This window comes from Terrapene carolina, unplaced genomic scaffold (genome assembly GCF_002925995.2).
Source record: "Terrapene carolina triunguis isolate 2854851 unplaced genomic scaffold, T_m_triunguis-2.0 Scaffold33911, whole genome shotgun sequence".
NCBI classification, from domain to species: Eukaryota; Metazoa; Chordata; order Testudines; family Emydidae; genus Terrapene; species Terrapene triunguis.
Window position 1 is genome coordinate 8,635,808 of NW_020698262.1, and position 21,296 is coordinate 8,657,103.

At 43.7% G+C, this 21,296-nt stretch overlaps 1 protein-coding gene across 1 annotated transcript in view; it reads left to right on the plus strand.

Moving 5' to 3' along the window:
• The first annotated feature begins 1,065 nt into the window (after positions 1-1,065).
• LOC112123371 (WAP four-disulfide core domain protein 1) overlaps positions 1,066-21,296 on the plus strand; it is a 26,297-nt gene continuing 6,066 nt past the window's right edge. Inside the window, 5 exon segments of the mRNA XM_026663772.2 lie at positions 1,066-1,291; positions 1,294-1,538; positions 13,627-13,822; positions 15,615-15,698; positions 19,489-19,629. Of these exon segments, the coding sequence (XP_026519557.2) occupies positions 1,066-1,291; positions 1,294-1,538; positions 13,627-13,822; positions 15,615-15,698; positions 19,489-19,629 (892 nt within the window).

Genomic DNA, 21,296 nt, shown 5'->3' on the forward strand with positions numbered 1-21,296 from the left:
AGCCAAGCTATGGCAGTAGAACTGTTCCACCAAGGCCTTAGCCTAACGGCCTGATTAGACTCTGTGATGCTAACTCACTCACTCTAAGGTGGGGGAGGAGTTATACAGTATGGGATCCTCTGCCCAGGCCTCACCTCCAAATACTGCCTGGACACTGCTGTACAGGGACCCCCTGCAGATCTGTGCTGCACAAAGTGCAGGGTTCCACGTAGCCCTGGCAGCTCCCTCAAATCCTGTCCCCACACCTGGGGCAATGGAATTGCCCTTGTTCTATGCTTGTTGGGAGTGTGGGGAGCAGGACTGGCCCCTAAGTGCATGGACTGACAAACACTTGAAATCATTTTAACGTTCCATAATTATTGTGTTGCACCCAAACCGCAGAGAGCATAAAACATAGATTTCCACTGGCATTTGTGAATCCAAGCTTCAGATGTGGGTGCCTCAGGATTGGGGCCTAAATTCAGGTATCAGCAGCTACCTGCTTCTCTAGAGGCACCTAGGGTTGGATTTAAGTGGCTAAAACAGGAATGTAGGTGCCTAAATAGTGATTTCTGCAATCAAGTTTGAAAATAGGGCCCTATCTTGTTATCCAAGATAACAGTCTCAAATCCAGTCCCTGCTCAATTCCACCCATTGTATGGCACTGTAAGCCAGCCATTCATACCATATTCCTTAAATCAACTCCCTTCCCCGGGCACAGCATTTCCAACTCGTTCCCAGCGCTTGCAGGCTCCTCTTCCCCCAGTGGCCCCCTCTTCCCCTAATTTAACTCAACCTTCAAATGAAAGCTAAAGTCAACTTGTTTTAATGACCACATCCGTTTGTTTATCGTGTTTTTAAATAATTTCCTTCTGGAAACGAAGCCTCCCTCAGAGAATAAACCACCTTGTAGAAATAGGGTACAACCCCACAAATCAGGGCATCTACTTGGGGGTGGGGGAGGGTACACAATGAGAGTACTTGTTTTCTTGGAAAGTTTGCAGCTAGAAACTGCTCGGGGCACTCCTCCAAGACCTTTCTTTCCCCCTGTAGCAGCTGCCATTTGATCCCATGCTTTGGCTTTGAATGGAGTGCCCTGAGAGAGCCAGATGTTGTGAACAAAGGTCTAAAAATAATCTGTCCAGTGATCATTCAAGGGGAATATGTGCCTCGTGGGAACATGAGATGGGAGAACCTGATCTATCTTTGAACAAGAAAGTTCAACAGCAACTCCTGGCTCCTGATTCTGGGCTCCCAAACTTTTTTTGTTTGTTTGTTTTTTTGCCTCCCAGAAGCTGCCCAGTAAAGAGCCGGTTGCTTCAGCAGTCAGCTCTCTCCCTCCCTCTGATTCGTCTGGCTCCTTGAAAGCTGGGATCCGTATTTTTTTATTTCTCATCAGGAGCATGGACTCCAGCAGCAATCGCCTGGTGCCCAAGCTGCATTTCTGCAAAAAGCTCTTTGCTGCAGCCTTATGTGTCTCAATCTTACTCCCAGAATCGGGCTTTGCAAAGAATCTCTGGAAACGTGCTCTCCATCTGAAACTGGCAGAGAAGTATGATGTGAGTACCTAGCTTGGAGGGGAGGGGGGGACATTATATGTGAACTAGCGGGAGGCAGGCGTATGTAATGGTGTGAGTTCCCTAAGTCCAGTGTGTCCTTTGAGAATGATCAGTATTTGGATCCTACGCTTTTTCTGTTTGTAAGAGGGCTTGTTTAAGCTTGCTAGGCTGTGTTAAATTTTTACCACCTATTTGCTGCAACATGAGACATACAGATAAGGGCACACTTTATACATTGAAAAATAAATTTGTAATGCCATAGCCACAGCCCAAGGAGGTGCTCTGCACCGGGAGAGGCTGGAGAAGGGAAACTTAAAAGGAGAATGTGGTTGCAAGTGCAAAACCCATATAAATGTGCATAGAAGTGCTAGCATGAAATACCAAAAGGGAAGTAGCATGGTGCACTGCTTAGAGCAGGGGGAATTGGGAGTCAGAATTTCTGGGTTCTAAGCCCAACTCAACCACTGGCTTGGTGTGTGAGTGATCTAGGGTAAGTCACTTCATCTTTCTGTGACTCATTTTACGCATCCACTGTAAAGTGAGGATAATATGTACAAGGGTTTTGTGACATTTAGCTAATGAACAATTTTGTAAAGTGTCTTGAGATCCATACATAAATGGTACTATGTATATACATGTAAAGAGGTCGTTCCTGTCATGGAGCAAGTAGTTCAAGGGAGAATCCATTCTCAGGTCTGCCTCCTCTTATAGAATCATCGAAATTCAGGGCTGGAAGGGATCTGGAGAGGTCTTCTAGTGCAGCCACCTGGGCTGAGGCAGGACCAAATATACCTAGAACCATCCCTGACAACAGGTGTTTGTCTAACCTGGTCTTAAAAACTTCCAGTGATGGGGATTCCACAACCTCCCTGGAAGCCTGTTCCAGTGCCTAACTATCCTTAGAGTTAGAAAGTTTCCCCCAATATTTAACCTAAATCTCCATTGCTGCTGATTAATCCCATTTCTTCTTGTTCTACCTTCAGTGGACATGGAGAACAATTGATCACCCTCCGCTTTATAACAGCCCTTAACATATTTGGAGGCAGTTAGCAAGTTCCCCCTCTGTCTTTTTTTCTCAAGACTAAACATGCCCAGTTTTTTTAACCTTTCCTCATAGGTCAGGTTTTCTAAACCTTTCAGCATTTTTGTTGCTCTCCTCTGGACTCTCTGCAATTTGTACACATCTTTCTTAGTGTGCTGCCCAGAACGAGGCACAGTACTCCTGATGAGGTCTCACCAGTGCCAAATAAAGTGGGGCAATTACCTCTGGTGGCCTAGATACAGACAGAGGTGAAAGTAAAATTGAGCTCTTATTGGTACGGGACCAGCTCTGGCCCCCCCAGAAGGGGTGGGGCCTCAGGCGGAAGGGGCGGGGCTGGGGTCAGTGACCCCCAGCCAGCCCATCTGCGCTGCCTGGCCCGCGCCACCCGGGGCTCCAGTGGCAGCGACGGCCGGAGCCCTGGGCCCTTTTAAATCGCAGCCCGGGGTCAGTTATTTCTTCTCCTCCCCTGTCCATTGGCGGCTGGGGGGGCACAAAAGGGGCAACGACATTCAAGCGCTGCCACGGCAGCACTTGAAAGTCAGCGGTATGGGCCGGTACTGATGGCTACTTTTTACCGGTACGCCGTACTGGCCCGTACCGCCTTACTTTCACCCGCGCAGACAGCGCTCCTGTTAATATACCCCAGGATACTAGCCTTTTTCGCAACTGCATCACATTGTTGACTCTCATCCCCCAATTTGTGATTCACTATAGTCCCCAAATCCTTTTCTACAGTACTACCACTTAGCCAGTTATTCCCCATTTGGTAGCTGTGCATGTGATGGTTCCTTCCCGAGTGTAGTACTTTGCACTTGTCTTTAGTGAATTTCAGCTTATTGATTTCAGACCAATTCTCCAATTTTTCAAGGTCATTTTAAATTCTAATTCTGTCCTCCAAGGTGCTGGCAAACCCTCCCAGCTTGGTGTCATCTGCAAATGTTATAAGAATACTCTCCATTCCATTATCCCATTTACTAATGACAATATTGACTAGTACCAGACCCAGGACAGACCCCTGCAGGACTCCACTAGATATGCCTCCCCCTCCCCCTCAGTTTGACAGTGAACAGTTAATAACTACTCTTTGAGTACAGTCTTTCAACCAGTTTTGCACTCACCTTATAGAAATTTCCTCTAGACCACAATTCTCTCGTTTGCTTATGAGAATGTCATGTGGATCTGTGTCAAAGCCTTACTAACAGCTTTGCCCCCTATCCACTAGGAGAGTAACCCTGTCAACGAAGGGAATTAGATTGGTTTGGCTTGATTTGTTCTTGAGAGATAAAGTGGGTGATGTAATAACTTTAATAAAAATTTTAAATCTTTTATTGGACCAACTTCTGTTGGCGAGAGAGACAGACTTTCCTTTTCCCCCTATGACTAGAGAGGTGTTAATAGGCCACTTCACCTTGAATGATCCCTTGAAATATGTGTTAACAACCCATGCTAAACAATCTGCTCCACCTTGCATTTAGCTGTGACACTCTGAGTACACTTCCCAGACCTGAGGAAGAGTTCTGCGTAAACTTGAAAACTTGTCTCTCTCTCCTTGTCTCTCTAATATCCTGGGACCAACATGGCTACAACACTGCAAAAATGATTTGTTCTTGACTATTCTCTGGAAGTACCTCCTCCATTCTGCCTCCCCAGACTTTTGACAGGTGTTCATTAGCACTGCTTGCTGGCGTGGGTTTCTGGCTGACATGCCGTCATCTGGGTCCAGCCTCACTCTTATCTTCAGGCCATTACAGCTGAGAACAAACCAGTGAAATGCAGGAAACTTCCTGCAAAAGCACAACACGCTTTTCTAGCAAGATTCAAATGTTTCCTACCCAGTAATCCAGTTGCAATGTACTTGAAAACCCTTTTTTGCTTAATTAGTATGTTGCAAAGAGAAAACTAGCCAGGCAGTTAGTCTCCAAAGTGGTACTGGACACTATGATCACAGTGTTCCAACTCTGAAAGGTTGTCCATCAAGATCAGTAGCAGCAAAGCTGCAACTATTCTGTGTACACGGAACAGAAGGGGAGGGGTTGGGCCTGAGCAAGTTTCTGGAGTTCAAAATATTCTGGGCCAAAAGACTTTTCTCAGTATTGCCAAACGTTCAAAAATCATGAGTCAGGCTCACCAAAAATCATGAGATTGGCTTTAAAATCATCCAATGTACAGTATATTGTTTCAGTTACAAAGATCTTTTAGCTGATGCAGTCAAGACCATGACTCTGGATATCATCCAAATAATGTGGTATGTGGCACTGCATACAAACAAAAGTGCTTAGCCCAGAAAAGGAAGCTTGGTTGGAACCACAGCTTGGTTGGAAGGAGTACTGCAGAAAGGGATCTGAGAGTCATAGTGGACCACAAGCTAAATGAGAGTCAACAGTGTTGCAAAAAAAGCAAACATCATTCTGGGATGTATTAGCAGGAGTGTTGTAAGCAAGACACGAGAAGTAATTCTTCCGCTCTACTCTGCGCTGATTAGGCCCCAACTGGAGTATTGTGTCCAGTTCTGGGCACCACATTTCAGGAAAGATGTGGACAAATTGAAGAAAGTCCAGAGAAGAGCAACAAAAAGTATGTAGATTATGTAAAAAAAAACAATAGATTTGGGGTTCTTTTTATTTGCCTTCTACTTTTTGAGTCTTTAGGTTCGGGGTTTAGTGCACTGGGGTCACATTTTGAAACTTTCTCCACAGTCACGAGGGCAAGAAACTTACTTTTTCTTTAAGCATGAAGGCTGAAATCATCACATATCCACTTGACTCCAGGAGCTGGGGCTTTAAGGAAAACAATAATTATCATGAGACTTATGACAAAATCATGAGAGTTGGCAACACTGTTCTAAATGTCAACAAAAAGGAGGAAAAAGGTATACAATTTTTGTAAAAAGAAAATTCCTAGTTAAAAATTCAAGGCATGCTATTTAAAGGGGATCTCAGAAAAAGGGTTGCTTTTTTTAAAGTAGCAAATTAAAAAAAAATTCACGTTGACCTTGTCCTTTTAAAAGCCAACATTGGCCAATGCCTTTTGCCTCCTGAATACGTTGGGTCAAAATTTCAGCCATTGTTAAGCTGGCATCTGTTTCTGCATGCTCAAGTTTGATTGGCCCACAAAGTAGATGCTAAACTTGTTTTACGTGTGCACTGTTGGTGCAGGCACCCAGCTACTCCAGAGGAGCACAGCGAATGGGTTGTGCACACCGAGAGGTTGGGCACTCACATTAGGAGGCACAACCAAGGTCCACAAAGACAAAATGCCAGGGGCTATGGCCCATGAGGCTGACAATGACATGTTCAGTAGCAGACTTGCTCTGCACACGCGACAGGTGTTTTGTGAAGTGTGGTGCACTGGAAAAAATACCATTATTATTAACAATAATAAGTCTGCCATGTTGCAAAACCACTGTGAAGTCAAAATCTGCAATATTCTGCTTTCCACAAAAACTATGAAGCAAAAGACCCAGACAGATAGGATCCTGTGTTTTGATGTTCAGATAGCTTGTTCTATAAAGGCACAGAATCCTTTCCCTTAAATATGCCCTCCTCCTAGAACCAGTGGCTTTTCAAAGGACTGTTTTTCTGGCAGCAGCTAATCCAGGTGCTACTGATCTGGCAAGCTCAGGAGTAATCACTTTCTCTAGGAGGGAGTGGAAGCTGCATTTCTCTCTCCCTTCCCTTGCACGCTTGAAGAAGGAGAGTTCCAATGTCTGACTTTTCCCTTTGCAGAGTCTCTCTCTGTCTGGTGTCTGGTTCTGCACAAATGTGCTGCATTGTCCATGCCTGGCTGAATGCACACCAGTCATGCAGAGTGGGGAATGCTCCTGTGATCAGCCTTTTTCTTTCTCCACCTAGACCCTCGCATCTCATCGGACAGGGTTGTCTTTTTGGGGAAGAGGGAACATTGTTCTTAGTCCGTTGTTTGACCTGCCCCAAGCTAATGTATTTGTTGCCTCCTGCTTATACCGAGAACTGTATTTAGAATGAATGCAGGATCATGTTTCGGATCCTTTGCTTCTGACAGCAAAAGGAAGGAGAGGGAATATTTGGGACATTCAGTTTTAGCCACGTTAGATTTCAGTTGATGGAAGGATGTCAGAGAAGCAGTCAGTGATACAAGAGTGGCCCAAAGGGAAGAGGTTGGGGTTGGAACAACAGATTTGTGCGGTATTAACCTAGAAGTGCAATCAGATGGAGTCCCGAGGGATAGGGCATAGTGAGACAGCAGAGGGCCAAAGATGTAACCCAGTGGGAATCCCTATCGAGAGTGGGAGAAGTTTCCAAAGATCCAGCAGTAGCAGTGAAATGGAGATGATGATCTATCAGGTATTCCTATCCCTCGTTTCCATGAATATACACATCATGCACAAGATGTTTATTCTTTATTGTTTCAGAGGAAAGATGACTGGTGGCCATTAACTGAACAAATCTCACCAATCACACGGCACACACTGAAATCAATGGCAACACTCCTATTGATTTGTAGTGGGCCAAGACCGGGCTCTAAGCATTGTCTCACTAGGGCAAGCATCTAGAACAATGAAAGGAAGCCGTAAACATAAAGGATCTGACCCTCATCTGGTGTACATTGGTGTAGCATTATTGACTTAAATGGTGCTGTGCATATTTACACCAGATGAGAATCTGGCCCTAACTCTGTCTCAACAGGAACCCCAACTAGAAATGTGTCTCGCCGGATCCATTCTGCATTGTAATATCCTTATGTGCAGCAGAAATCTATTTAGATTTCCTTGGAGTTCAAGTGTCAGTGCATTGTGCTTAGAGGCAAACTGGTTCTCATTTGCAGACAAGAAAAATATACGGGTGGATGGAATTTTTCTGAGGCAGGTCAGATCCCTCAGATGTTATTGAAAGTCTGGGAATATAGTGAGTGATTTAGGATAATGAGGCTTCATTCCTTTTTTTTTTCCTAGTCACTCTGGACTTGGCATTCCAGGTTCCTCAGCTGAACTTTTAACTTTCCACTGTTAACTAGTTTTGGAAGTCTTTAATGCAGATATCGCCATTAAAATGAGTTCATGAGCCTCCTGAGACAAACAGCAACTCGCCTCCAGGATTGAAAAATATCTTCAAGTGCAGAAATGTTAAGACTGCCAGAATCCATAATGTTTAAAAATTCAAGTCATGCTGACAGCCAAAATGTATATCCTAGGCAAGCTATTAAATAGGCACTCGTGGAAATCATTATTCCAAGACAGCATTAATACAAGACTTTGTAAAAGAGGGAATTACTTTCCCCCCTTTTTCCTAAAAATCTTATGATACCCAAAGCAGTGGCAGCATGTTGATTAGTTATATTTTACAAACATGCTGTACAGCAGTGAATTTTTAAGTGCCGGGATATCAGAACACTAGGAACACTGAGAAAGTAAGGAGAAACTTAGTAGGGAAAAGGCCACTCCGGGAATTCTTGGCTTTAGAACTTTTATTGTTCTAAAAGGGAAGCCACATTCATTATGGTCAACTGTTCATTATGAATTTTGCCCTTTCAATTAGTGAATCATCTGTGAATCAATCGTATTCATTTTCTTTTAACTATCAGTTACCCATCTGTATTTGGTAAATATTTTTGGTAAATACATTTCAGATTATGGGTTGAGTGGCAATAACATTTTAAATAGGAGAATAACAAATAATGAACTTCCAAAATGAATGCTTTGATGAATAATCGTCCCTGCTAAAGTCTATGGAACTTTTGGGATTCCTGAACATTTTCACTGATATCCAGTGTTTGGACTGGATTATGAATTATGAATAGACCTGGTTCCACAAAAATAAAAAAACATGTTGTGATTTAAAAAAAAATCTAATTTCCCAAAATTTCAAATTTGATTTTTTAAATTTTTTTTGAAATTCAAAACTTCAAAATTGGACGTTAGTGTTCTGACCAACTCTATTGCTGGTTAAAAATGCAGGAAAGGGTGGGAAATTGGGGATATCTTCATCAAAAAAATTTCTTTTTGTTGTTGCTGTTGTTTTGCATTTTGAAATCAAAATATTGAACTTAAAAAAAAATCGAAGAGCTCTCATGATTAATAATGTGACCCATCAATTCATAGGAAGAGATTCTGATACCTTTCCTCACTTTGAGCAGCACCTTACTCCATGAGTAGTGCCTGTTAAATACATGGACTGCTAGTTGAATAAGGTGCTTGTCAACATGATTAGGCATATTAGAACCTGACAGTGTGAATATAACTTGGGGCTTTCATTTGTGGAAATACTGGTGAATTAGGTTTTTTCCCCCTCACTTCTCAACAAATTAAAAACCAATCATCATCTGGATTTTCCCTACCACACCCCATGAGCTACAAGCTGCAATTGTTTGTTTATTTAGAACCTGGGTGGGTTTACACTACAGTTCCCAGGTAATACACTGGATGCATCTCAATCAGAGGGCATTTCAGACATCTGGGAATGTTCCCTATTATTAAGGGTGGTTCTTGTCATTGCACAAATGTAGGAGATTGGCTGAAATAAAGAAATATCATATCGTTGTCTCTATATGTTATGCATGATCCATTACAAAGAAAGTGGAGGTAAAATCTATCATGTCAGCATTACAAAAAATATACATCATTTCCCCTTATCACGTTGAACTGAATTGCATCAGTTTTCTATTAAATGAACTATTAGTTATTCCTAATTCCATTTTCAAATAACTGATTCCAATCCAGTCATTCCTAACAACAAGCCCATAGTAGCTGCAGCCAGTCCCAAAGTTAATAAATGGAGTTATTTGTGCACTGGCTCTCAACAGTTGCAAACTGAGGCCATCTGTTGGAATCGAACAGCATTGCAGTGAAGCCTTCAATGTTTCCTTGTACATGGATGTAATGACAATATTTGAATGAAGGGCTGCCATGATTCCCCCCCCCCCCCCCCACCTATGTCCGCGGGGTGCATTTATTTGGAAAAGGGAAAAATGAGTGATTGGAAAATCTATTTGCGTTCTTATTTAAACAAAAGCAGTTTCCCACACATAACCATTACCAGGCCCAAGGAGAGAGGCAGAAACTCTTGGCAAGCAGACTTATCTTAGATGCAAATCATGGGAAATGCTTATACATTTCAGAGTAGCAGCCGTGTTAGTCTGTATCCGCAAAAAGAACAGGAGTACTTGTGGCACCTTAGAGACAAACAAATTTATTAGAGCATAAGCTTTCGTGGGCTACAGCCCACTTCTTCGGATGCATATAGAATGGAACATATGTTGAGGAGATATATATACACACATATAGAGAGCATGAACAGGTGGGAGTCGTCTTACCAACTCTGAGAGGCTGAGCCATTACAAACATTGAATCTATCTCCCCTTGTAAGTATTCTCACACTTCGTATCAAACTGTCTGTACTGGGCTATCTTGATTATCACTTCAAAAGTTTTTTTTCCTCTTACTTAATTGGCCTCTCAGAGTTGGTAAGACAACTCCCACCTGTTCATGCTCTCTGTATGTGTGTATATATATCTCCTCAATATATGTTCCATTCTATATGCATCCGAAGAAGTGGGCTGTAGCCCACGAAAGCTTATGCTCTAATAAATTTGTTAGTCTCTAAGGTGCCACAAGTACTCCTGTTCTTTTTGCTTATACATTGTACCTGATAAACATACTGGGTGTGTTGATACTACAGGGGAGTATCCAGCTTGGAAGTTCAAGGTTTTGCAGGGGATCCTCTCCCAGGAAGTTTGTTTTGACAACACCTAGTTCAATGGGCGGTACCCTAAAGACAAACATTTGCTTTCCAGAAGTGTTGTTGAGTCCCAGGGATAGGGTACCTCTGGCAGGGATGATTTAACAGCGCCCAGACATGGGGAGAATCTCTCAGTGTCAATCCAAATTCCTCTGTAACCTGACGGTGCCCTCTTGAGAACAGCCTGACTAGAGTGGTGCAATACAGCAGAGCAGGGGTCGGCAACCTTTCAGAAGTGGTGTGCCAAGTCTTCATTTATTCACTCTAATTTAAGGTTTTGCGTGCCAGTAATACATGTTAACGTTTTTAGAAGGTCTCTTTCTATAAATCTTTAATATATAACTAAACTATTATTGTATGTAAAGTAAATAAGGCTTTTAAAATGTTTAAGAAGCTTCATTTAAAATTAAATTAAAATGCAGAGCTCCCCTGACCGGTGGGCAGGATCTGGGCAGTGTGAGTGCCACTGAAAATCAGCTTGTGTGCCGCCTTTGGCACGCGTGCCATAGGTTGCCTACCCCTGCAGTAGAGAATCGGGCCCTTTGTGACTGATTTGCAAAGGCTAGGGTGCTGGACATCATTACGAGAGTGTAGGTAGATTCTTAAACCAAACGCTCAGATAGCAAGTTCTTTTCTTGTCTCCATTTGCAGCTTTATCATTTTGGGCCAAATGCTGATCTCAGTTACAGGGTGTAAATCCAGAGTAATGCCTTTGGCTTCGGTGGAGCTTATTTGGCATTGCACCTGTGTTCATGAGAGCTGAATCTGGCTATGTGAGTCTAGTTTGATCCCACTGTTTGATTATAGTCAAACTTTTCTACTCTCTATTTCTGAAGTTTGCTCTGTTCAGTTTAGCTTAGTTTCACTTACATTCCCCAGGTTCTCTGTTTCTCTCACATGCTCAGACACTCTGACACCATATTCTTTTGCAAATGCAATAAAAGTTATTTTTTTCATACTCCAGAGCATGAATAGACACGTTGCTGGTAGCACATGGTAATAGTTAGATAGCAAAAGAGACAAGAAATTTTTGTGTCTGAAGAACATAAAAATTCGGAAGTCAAAAATCATTCCTCCGAGGAGTGATGTATTATTTAGACAATGGGTCTGATTTTCCCCTGCACTGAGATGCTTTGCATTGTCCCACCAACAGAAAGCAGCCCTAAGGCTGATGTAGCTAGCCAGGGAATGCTTGCTGTGATGTGTCAGAGCCACCTGTTGTGACATAGACCCAGTATATCTGATCCTTGGCTACCCTCTTCCCAGCCCGCCGCATAGCTTCCCAACCGCTGAGAAGAGGGTGGACCCAATCATATTCTTTTCCCCTTGGGAAAAGGGGTATGACCAAGGGAAAAGGGCATGCCTGGGGGCGGGCTCCCCATATTAGCTCCTTAGGGAAGTTGGCAGCTAGTGCAAATGATAGCAGCTGCCAGCATTTGGCCCTCTAATTGACACCATGGGATGGGACTGGCCCACAGACAGCTAATGGTTGGAAGGTTACATAGGTGACTTAGAGCCAACTTTGTGTGCATACACACCCGCGTACACGCACCCTTCCTTTGTTGTGCTGTGTGCTTCTCAGCTACAGACCATGACCCGAGCCACTGAATTCCCTTTCCAGGGGGTGAGGCTGACAGAGCGGTTCTCCTGATCTGAGCAGCTTGTGCAGAGAGGCTTTGCATCATCAGTATCTCACAGAGCTGAGCGCACAAGTCCCTAGGCTCTGCCACGAGCAAGGAAGCACAGGAGTAGAAGCGTGGCCGGTGGGTGGGCTGATCCACCTACACAGCCCCCACCAGGGCAGGTGGAAGCTGAGGCAGCAGTAGTGTCTGCAGAGCGCTTGAGGTGGGGAAATTGGTTCCTCCCCCTTTCCCACAGAACTCCCCCACCTCACACAGCACGTCTGAGCGCAGGGACGAGGGGTTTGGCCCATGGTGAGTAGGAATCGGGCTTCAGTGGCTTGTCGATTTCTGTGGAACGCAGGGAGTTGACTCCTCGTCCAAATGCCATCTGTGTGAATCATGTGACTTTGTAAGCTGCTGCTTATGCTTGTCAGGGAAAGTGCCACGCTCTGCTATTTCTACTTGAGAGTTTTCCTCATCGTTTGTGTGTGATTAAGAATAGGCCGTATTTTCCCCATAGCCAAATACAGTTTGACTTGGCACAGTATTAAATGGGTATGTGTCCTCCTCTGCAGCTTCTGGTACAAAGCTGGACATTTCATACACAGGGAATCCCAAGTCCTGAGTGTTATACAAGTCTGGAAATTAAAAAACAAAAACTTAAGGCCAAGCGTAGGCATAACTTTCAAAAATAACTGGTGATTAAGAGGCCTGATTTTCAAACAACACTGAGCACCTGCACTCTGGAAAAAAAAAAAGGCCCCTTAAAGGTGCCTTATGTTGGACAGGCCTAAACTATGGCATCCCAAATCATGAATCTTGCCCAGGATTTTCAAAAATAAGAGACTATATTTAGGCTGCTTAATCCACAGGCAGACAGATTTTCAGACCTGCAGAACATCCCAGTCTTCCTCCAACCGTGCTGTCACCTAGCCAGATCATGTGTTTGATAACATAGTCTTCCAACCAAAAATATCGAATCCCATGGTGAGCGTGCCTGAAAACTCCTATAGCCCCCCTGAGGTAAACTAATTTAAAAGGTCAGAGGAGGGGAAAAGCAGAACATTCAGAACTCTGATACTACAGGTGAGGCATAAGATATTGTCCAGAAAGGGAACAGATTAGGCACCAAATGCATGAAAGAAAGATTAAGCTTCTTTTCAAGGCCTTCAGTTACTAATCTCACTTTACAGGAAGGTTTTAAATTAGTAAAAGGCTGCTGGAATTAATCACAACAAACACAGAATGATTGTGAAACACAGGAACAATAAGACCTCTGTATCATCATCTTCATTTCAGCTGCTCTCTCTTTCTCGCTGGAATATTTTTAAGGCACCAGTTACTGAAGTGCCTACTGCCTGTCTCTCTCACTCTCTCAGACAAGTGTAATGGACATTTTAGGGATTTAAAAATTAGACTCCTGAACGCTTCCACATCATTAAAACAATGTAATAAATAGTAGTACTTGGGTAACGCCTTTCATCAGCTGATCTCCAAACACTTTGCTAAGGTAGCGACAGATTAGAATCTTCACTTTACAGGTGGGGAAACTGAGGCACAGGGTGGTGGGGCCACTTCCTCGATGACTACTTGAAGTCAGTCGCTTCTGAATGCTCACTCCAGCTATTTCAGTTTGCAAAATGTTTGGTGTTGACCAAATGTTCTCCCTTATGCCAAATCTGTGTTTTCTCTTTTTTTTATTTTTTTGCAAGGATTATGAGTACCCTCTTCATTCTCACAGCGCCCACTACCAGAAGAATGACCGCTGCCCCCCGCCCCCGCAGACTTTACCAGAGCGAGCATGTGAGGTGCCCAGCTGCCGTTCAGATTCCGAATGTGAAAGACACAAGCGTTGTTGTTACAATGGGTGCATCTATGCCTGCTTAGAATCAGTACAGCCACCTCCAGGTATGGTGGGCTGTGAGATCAAACTGCTTCAGAAAGAAATGTCCATGATGTTGCCCAGATACAAATAGAAACAGCTGCAATAACAATAGTAGGCTGTAAAACGGGGGTATATCCCCATATATATTAGGTCTAAAATAGGACTTGGGGTTTGAGCCTAAATGAAGAACTAAGCTCTGGTTCCATGGCGGCGAATAGTTGAAAGCTGCCCTGGTGTGATTTTTGGCTCACGAGAGAAGAAGTTACACACGATCTGTTGATCTTGCAAGATTTCCACCAACTTGAATGGCAGAAATCACGAGATCAGTTATTTTCACTGTATTATACATTAGCCCAAGTTCATGGCCACATGGCTGGTAATGAGAGAGAGTGGACAATTTTTGAATTTTCAAAATTTAAGTGAAAACTTTGAAAAAAAAATCTGAGACCATTTTTTTGCTGGTCTTCAATCAGTTTGGAACTTTTCCAAAATTCAAAATTATGACAAAAAGTGTTTGGAAAAGGTTTTCTGCATTTTTCCACCAGTGCTGCTGGTAACTTTTTATAGGAAAGACCAAACTGCTTTAACCAGCTACTTGCCAAAGTCAGAGATTTTGATTATTGTTGAGAGCTAGCTTCAGGACAGTCATTTTTCTTTTTATTCTAGTGGATACTCTTAATGTTGCAATGTGTTTAGTCTCTGCCTGTAGATGAATTTATTTGAAAAGTTTGAGCAAAATCCTTTCTTCTGTTTCCAAGTTAAGGGAGAGTTCAAGGAGATCTTCTTTTCCAACTGTGAAATAATTCTAACACCATATTTTTAAAGAGACGGGTGGTCTACGCTTACTGCAGCGTGTACAGATGCTGCACGCCCAGTTAGTACAGGTATAAATAGCAGCGTAGATGGTGAGGCACCGCTTAGGTAAGTAGAGTAGAGTAAGTGCCCTGCATGCCTGAACCCCCGGGGCACGTACCCTACATGGCTGTCTACTTACCCAAGCAGTACCTACCATGCCTACGTTGCTATTTTTAGCAGTATAGTGTCTTGCTGCCGGAGCCTTTCCCCTCTGCAGTGAAAGGCTCTGGCAGTGGTGAAAGGCTCCGGCAGCTCCCCACTGCCTCCTCCCTGCCAGAACCTTTCCCGTTGCTTCCCAGCTGCCAGAGACATTTGTTGCCATGTTGAGCTACACACTGCGGTGACGAGTATGGACACAGCCTGTCTGCCATGCAGTGGGTAGTGGCACATGTAATGCCTGTACTCTACACTCCGACATAAGTTTAGACATAGCCAAGGATACAGTAAAAATGGCTTGAAACTTGGCACGGACATCATTCTCATTGAACTATGACTTCTCTTGGGTTACACAGGGAGCAAGAAAGAAGCTTCTGAGCGTGCTCCGGAGGGTATTTGCTATGACTTTTAGCAGCACTCAATGACGCCCTATCCACTTTGGGGCCAGATCTTACAAGGTGCTGAGTCATGGCTCGATCCAAAGCCAACGGAAGTCAATGAGAGTCCTTCCATTAACTTCAATGGATTTTGGATCAGGGTCTCAAAGGTTGCTCAGCATTTTGCAGGCTTAGGCCCTTTGTGCCGCCACGTTGCAGGGGTCCTTGATATGACTGCTGCAATCAGGCTGCGGCTGGGACATTTTGAATGATTGTGAATGTAAATACGTCACTGAAACACACACAGCAAAACCCTCCCTGAAGAACTCCACCTGCCTTATCATCAGGGACTGGAGAAAATCAGTGGCATGAAAATAATTGTGTGCCCTGTGACTGCTCATCCTTAACAATGTGGATTTTTTAATAGTTTTAGACTGGTTGGTGCAGCCGAAACCACGTTGGCTTGGAGGAAACGGTTGGTTGTTAGACGGACCCGAGGAAGTTTTACAAGGTACCGTGAGAGCAACTCGGCATTTTAATCACCTGGGCATTGTGGGTTGTTGAATTCTGCAGGACGAAGGACACTGATTTGGAAAATAATATGCAAGTCAGATGCAGTTCAATGCCAATAAATCAGCCCTTTTTCGAGGGAGAATAGTAAGTACTGTGGTTTCAGTTCAGAGCCTCAGGCTCCTCTGAAACACCACTTAATCAACTTTGCAGACTCAGTGTTAGCGTGGAAAGAACACGTCCTGTAAACTCATTGTCCATTAAATGAGATACGGATGTACAGTGCAAAAGGCCAAATAATAACCGATTTGTGATTGTACCCCATGTGGAAAGGTGACTCCAGGGCCTGTGAAGTGAACAGTATTTCAAATCTAGAGCAAAAGATTTGTTTTTAATATACAGCTCTGCTGAAAGCCTCCTTGGTAGGGGCAAAATTCTCCTCTTCTGTCTGCCATGCAGATGCATAACCAGTGCTCATTAGTGTATGAAAATGTGATTAATGTCAGGGAAAGTGATGTGAACAGGATGAGCAAAGAATATACCCAATGCAACTTGTAGAAGAAGATTTTGCCCTCAGAGTCGGGTGTGACATGATACTATAACCTGACAATACAATATTGCATGTCATTCTGTATGCGCGGGTGTTTGGGTTAGATGGACGGGTGAATAAGGGAGAGCCATTTCCTTCCCAACTAAATAGAACTGATTTACGTGACTCAATGGCGAGATTAGTTTGTGTGATGTATTTGGTGACAAACACGATCCACTCCTATTCAGGCTTACACAGTTTCATGTAGCCTTTATTTTGTACATTTTAAGACAGTTCTGTTGCCACCTATGAATGACCTGGGTGAGGTAATATCTTTTATTGGCTCAACTTCTGTTAGTGAGAGAGACAAGCTTTCAAGCCACACAGAGCTCTTATCTTATCTTGCCTCTCTCACCAACAGAAGTTGGTCCAATAAAAGATATTACCTGATTCCCCTTGTGTCTCTAACCTCCTGGGACTGACACAGCTACAACTACGCTGCATATACATGCAAAAACAGATAAGCCCAGGAAAGTAATTGATCAGGTTACCTCTCCTGGCACACTACCCATCAGTACCCAGCCTGGGCTGTGGAAGCTAATGATCCAACCAGTGATGAATCCTGGTCATGTGCTACCTGAGGAACATTGTGTATACGCAAAGAAGAAGGGACAAGGTGACTTCTTTTGCAAATCTCTGGCCTCTGCTATGTTCTTCCGCTGTGTCTTCTTCACTCTCTGGTTGTCTACCACTGTCTTTTATACCCTGTTCCGTGACTTTACTCAGACTCAGTTACCTCATCTGTGTACCTACCCATTCTAAACCCGACTAAACATTTTTATGCCTAAATCATAACTAACCAAAATGAATACATTTTTGCTTACCCTGTTAAAACTTTTTTTTGTCTACTTCTATACTGATCTCCTTTATATTCGCTGCTGTTAATTTTACTGGCGCCATCTAGTTTTATCTTACTGGTTTGTTTTTGTGACCTTGGGTTTTTGCTTGTTAGCTTCTCTTGCGGGGCACCTGAAGTTAACAATTCCCTCATGACGATCTGTTCCACCCTGTTATTTCCATAGATAAGGCTTTACAAAGCAAGACACACAAACTAGGTTTCATGGTTTACATAACCCTGAAGCTGTTACAACTAAGCTCTGAAATGTTGCATCAGCAGGGACACACAGAAAAGCCAAAATTCCTTTATATTTTTCTACTCTCTATTTCTCCAACACTGTTTAATATATATATATTGGACTAACACAGTTCATTGCACTGTTTTCCAACTGATGCTTGAGATGCACTTTATTCAAACAACGAGTTTTAGATTAATAGATTTCAAGGCCAGGAGGGACTATGGTAACCTTCTAGCCTGATCTCCTCTATAACACAGGCCAGAGGATTTCACACAGTAAATTCCTGCATCAATCCCTTGAGCAAGTCATGCCCCTGATCTGTGCCTCAGTTTCCCCATCTGTAAAATGGGGATAATGATACTGACCTCCTTTGTAAAGTGCTTTGAGATCTACTGATGAAAAGCTCTATGTAAGAGCTAGATGCTATTATCTTTATATCATTTGTATAGTATCAGCTTCCAGCCACTCGATTTTGTTAGGCTTGGTCTTCTAAATTAAAGACCCCTCTATTATCAGAAATATTTTCCCTGTGTAGGTACTTATAGATCATGGTCATGTCACCTCTTAAATAAAGATGAAATCATATCCCATTACCAATTCTCTGAGCCATGCAATCCCACCTCAGTTGAGGGAGATGGGATCTGATCACAGGCCTGGAAAGTAGGAACCTGAGAATTGTCATTCCCAACCCTGACACTGACGCCCTTGGTGGCCTTAAGCCAGTCTCTTGGGACCTGATTTTCAGATTCCAGAAGTTGCTCATGCAGTTTCGTGTGTGTTTCGCATGCATGCACAGCTGAGCATGCAGAATGTAGGTTCCTAAAGTAAGCGCAGGCCTGAAATCTGAAAATCAGGCCTTTCACCTCATTGCCTCAATTTCTAGATGTATAAAGTGAGCATAAAATGATCTGCCTCGCAGGTTTGTTTAATTAATCAATGGTTCTAAAGTACTCGGACAGTCTTGCTTCAAGGCTTATTAGAGACCAGGATGAGACCTAAGAAATGGGGCAGATTATCCCACACCTGTCTACTGTGGGGGTCCTTCCACCTTCCTCTGAAATATCTGTGGCTGGTCACTATCAGAGACAGGATATATGGATGCCAGCTCTGATCCAGACTGGCAATTCCTAATGAGAAAAGTCTGCCTTCAACTCCACTGACTTCACTAGGGTTGTACAAGTGTCAGTAAAACATACCTCTCCTCCCCCCGTATTTATTTTTGACTCTTATTTTATTTGATCACAGCTGAATGGAGCAGTTAGCAAGAAGGGCTCCAGAAGTGAGTACCCTCAATCAAGGCATGGGCATTATCGGAGACTCTCCTGAAATTAAAATTCCAACAAATGAAAGCAAGAAAGTGTGGGGTGGTCTTGTGGTTAAAGTACAGAAACAGGCGTTAGAAGTCCCAGGTTCTGTTCCTAGCTCTGACACACACTTGCTGCATAACCTTGGCCATGTCACTTAACCTCTCTGTGCTTCAGTTTCCACATTTTACAGATGGGGATAATACTGGGTTACCCCACAGGAGTCATGTGTGAGAATCAATTCATTAGTTAATAGATGTAGAGCATCTTGAATATTTTGGAACCATTTTGCCTTGCTGTGCCCAGCGACCTCTGGGCACAGAAGGGGAGAACTACCAGGGAGTTGGTAACGGTTCCCTCGTTCTTGACCCAATCCCGGGTGCTGCTTAAAGCAGCTTGATGGCTGCTCTAAACTGTGCCAGCTGGTAACAGTCCTGGAGAGGCCACCCACTGTTCAGAGCACGGCCAGCAACCCCTCTTTTCCACCAGTCCCCAGCCCCAGCACACACCCTGTAGAATGGGCCGCGGGAAGAACGGAAAGGCAGCTAGCTAGCTTGGTTCCACAGCTGCGGGGCACTCCCCCACATCAGGGACTCGCCAGTGAGCGGAAGCAGTCATTCTCCCCTCTCTTTGAGTGGAGTAAAGCAGACAGCACGTTGTGTCAAGCTCTCTATACGTGTTAAGTATTCCGTATGATTGTTTGTAAAACACTTTGAGCTCTTGGTCTGGGAGGGGCTACGGAAGCACACAGCAGGATTCTCCTTCTCCGGCTCGCCCAGCGTAATCAGATCTAGGTTTCTGACACGCAGGCTTGTTTTCCAGCGGAGGCCTGTAGCACCACTGAGGATGGGGATGAGCCACTGCATTGCCCTACAGGATATGAATGCCACATCATCAATCCTGGCAACACAGCCGAAGGGATCCCCAACAGGGGTCAGTGCATCAAGCTACGTGGAAATCCCGGTCAGTGCATTCAAAAACATCCGTCCTCGCTTGCTCTATCCAACTTAGGGGCTATGCTGAGGGGTCTCTCGCCTGCCCTGAGGCAAATAACAGCTCAAAATGTCAGGTCAAGCTAAGTAGAGTTCCTGGGTTTTCACGTCCTCCCTCTTTTAATCCCGGGTTTCTTCAGCGATGTATCTGATCTTTCCACCATGGCTCCATCACACTTCCATATGACAAAGGAAATGTTCCTGCTGCATTGAGTGAACATCATTCCCCCTTGCAGCCTCTCCATTGCCTGCTGTCTCAGTCGAGTGGATGCTTTAGAAACCAAGTCTCGCACGCACGTGGTGCTGGCAACCAAGTCGTTGCTCTGGCCTTAAAAGAAAATGCCATAAGATCAAATATGTGAGCTAAATTCAGGGGGGTTAGGGAGTGGGGGAGTTCAGCGTGAGATGAACACCCTGTATAAACGTGGGGGGCTAACATCTAGTTATACATTAGCCACCCCACAAAGAGAACAGTAGTTTGCCATGATGTAACTGGGGGGCAGACTGTGGAGCATATGTTTTTGTGACTAGTCTTTACTGTGTGTTCTTTTGATCATACTAGTATGATACTCAAGGATAAGGCACCATGAGGATGCCATTTAATTGGAGGAACCACTGAACAGTTAAAAGCTGTCTATGTGTAACGCCTTAAATTACAAGAGAAAATTAAACTGCTGCCTTTGAGAATCAATACAAATAGCTCATGTTCATGGTCTTTCAGGGCTTCTGGAAAGGTGCTGACTGACCTCAATCCCCATGGAAGCCAAAGGGAGTTGAGTGTTCGGCATCATTCAGGATCAGCCCCTAAATAAATCCTAGCAGCAATTCACTTTTCTCCATGTTTGCAGTACATGACATTCTGGACTGTAAGCCAAATTCTCAGCACAGCTCCACTGAGCTCTTTCATTTACTTGACATCAATAGAGCTAGGCCAATTGACAAGCTGAGGAATAGGCCCTGTAAATGTATTTTATCAATGTCTGTGTGTTTGCATTTTGGCTGGGACAGGAAAGCATTTCTTCCCATCTACAGATGATAGTAAACCTCAGCTCCTTCTTTTTAAATATCAAACAGTAAAGTTCTTAAACGACAGTAGAAAAATCAAGATGGAAATTGTTTTCTGTCATCTGACCATAGTTTCTGTTGTTGTCTGAGTCACAAAGATCATCTTTTTTTTTTCTCCACTGGACTGTTTGCCAATAAGGGAGCTCACACATGTATAACATGTGTTTAACACACATCTGAGTGTAACACAGATGTGTTTTCTGAGACTGTTTTCAACCTGTACAAGAGTGTTTAGCTTCTCGGAAAGATTAATAGACTATATACTCTGATGCAACTCATCACAGGCCAAAAACATCAGCAGCCCCTTTTCCTACTTAACCACAATAAAATCCAGTAGAAGTATCAAACCAGAGCCCTCTTTTGTTGTTGGTTTTTTCTGGTAATAAAGACTAAAGGCTTAAGAATTTCAACTTCCTTTGCCTTTCTTGTGTCTTTTGGGGTTTTTTTTTAAATGTCCTCTAGTCCAGTTCTTCTCAAAGCCGGTCCGCCACTTGTTCAGGGAAAGCTCCTGGTGGGCCGGGCCGGCTTGTTTACCTGCCGCATCTGCAGGTTTGGCCGATCGCGGCTCCCACT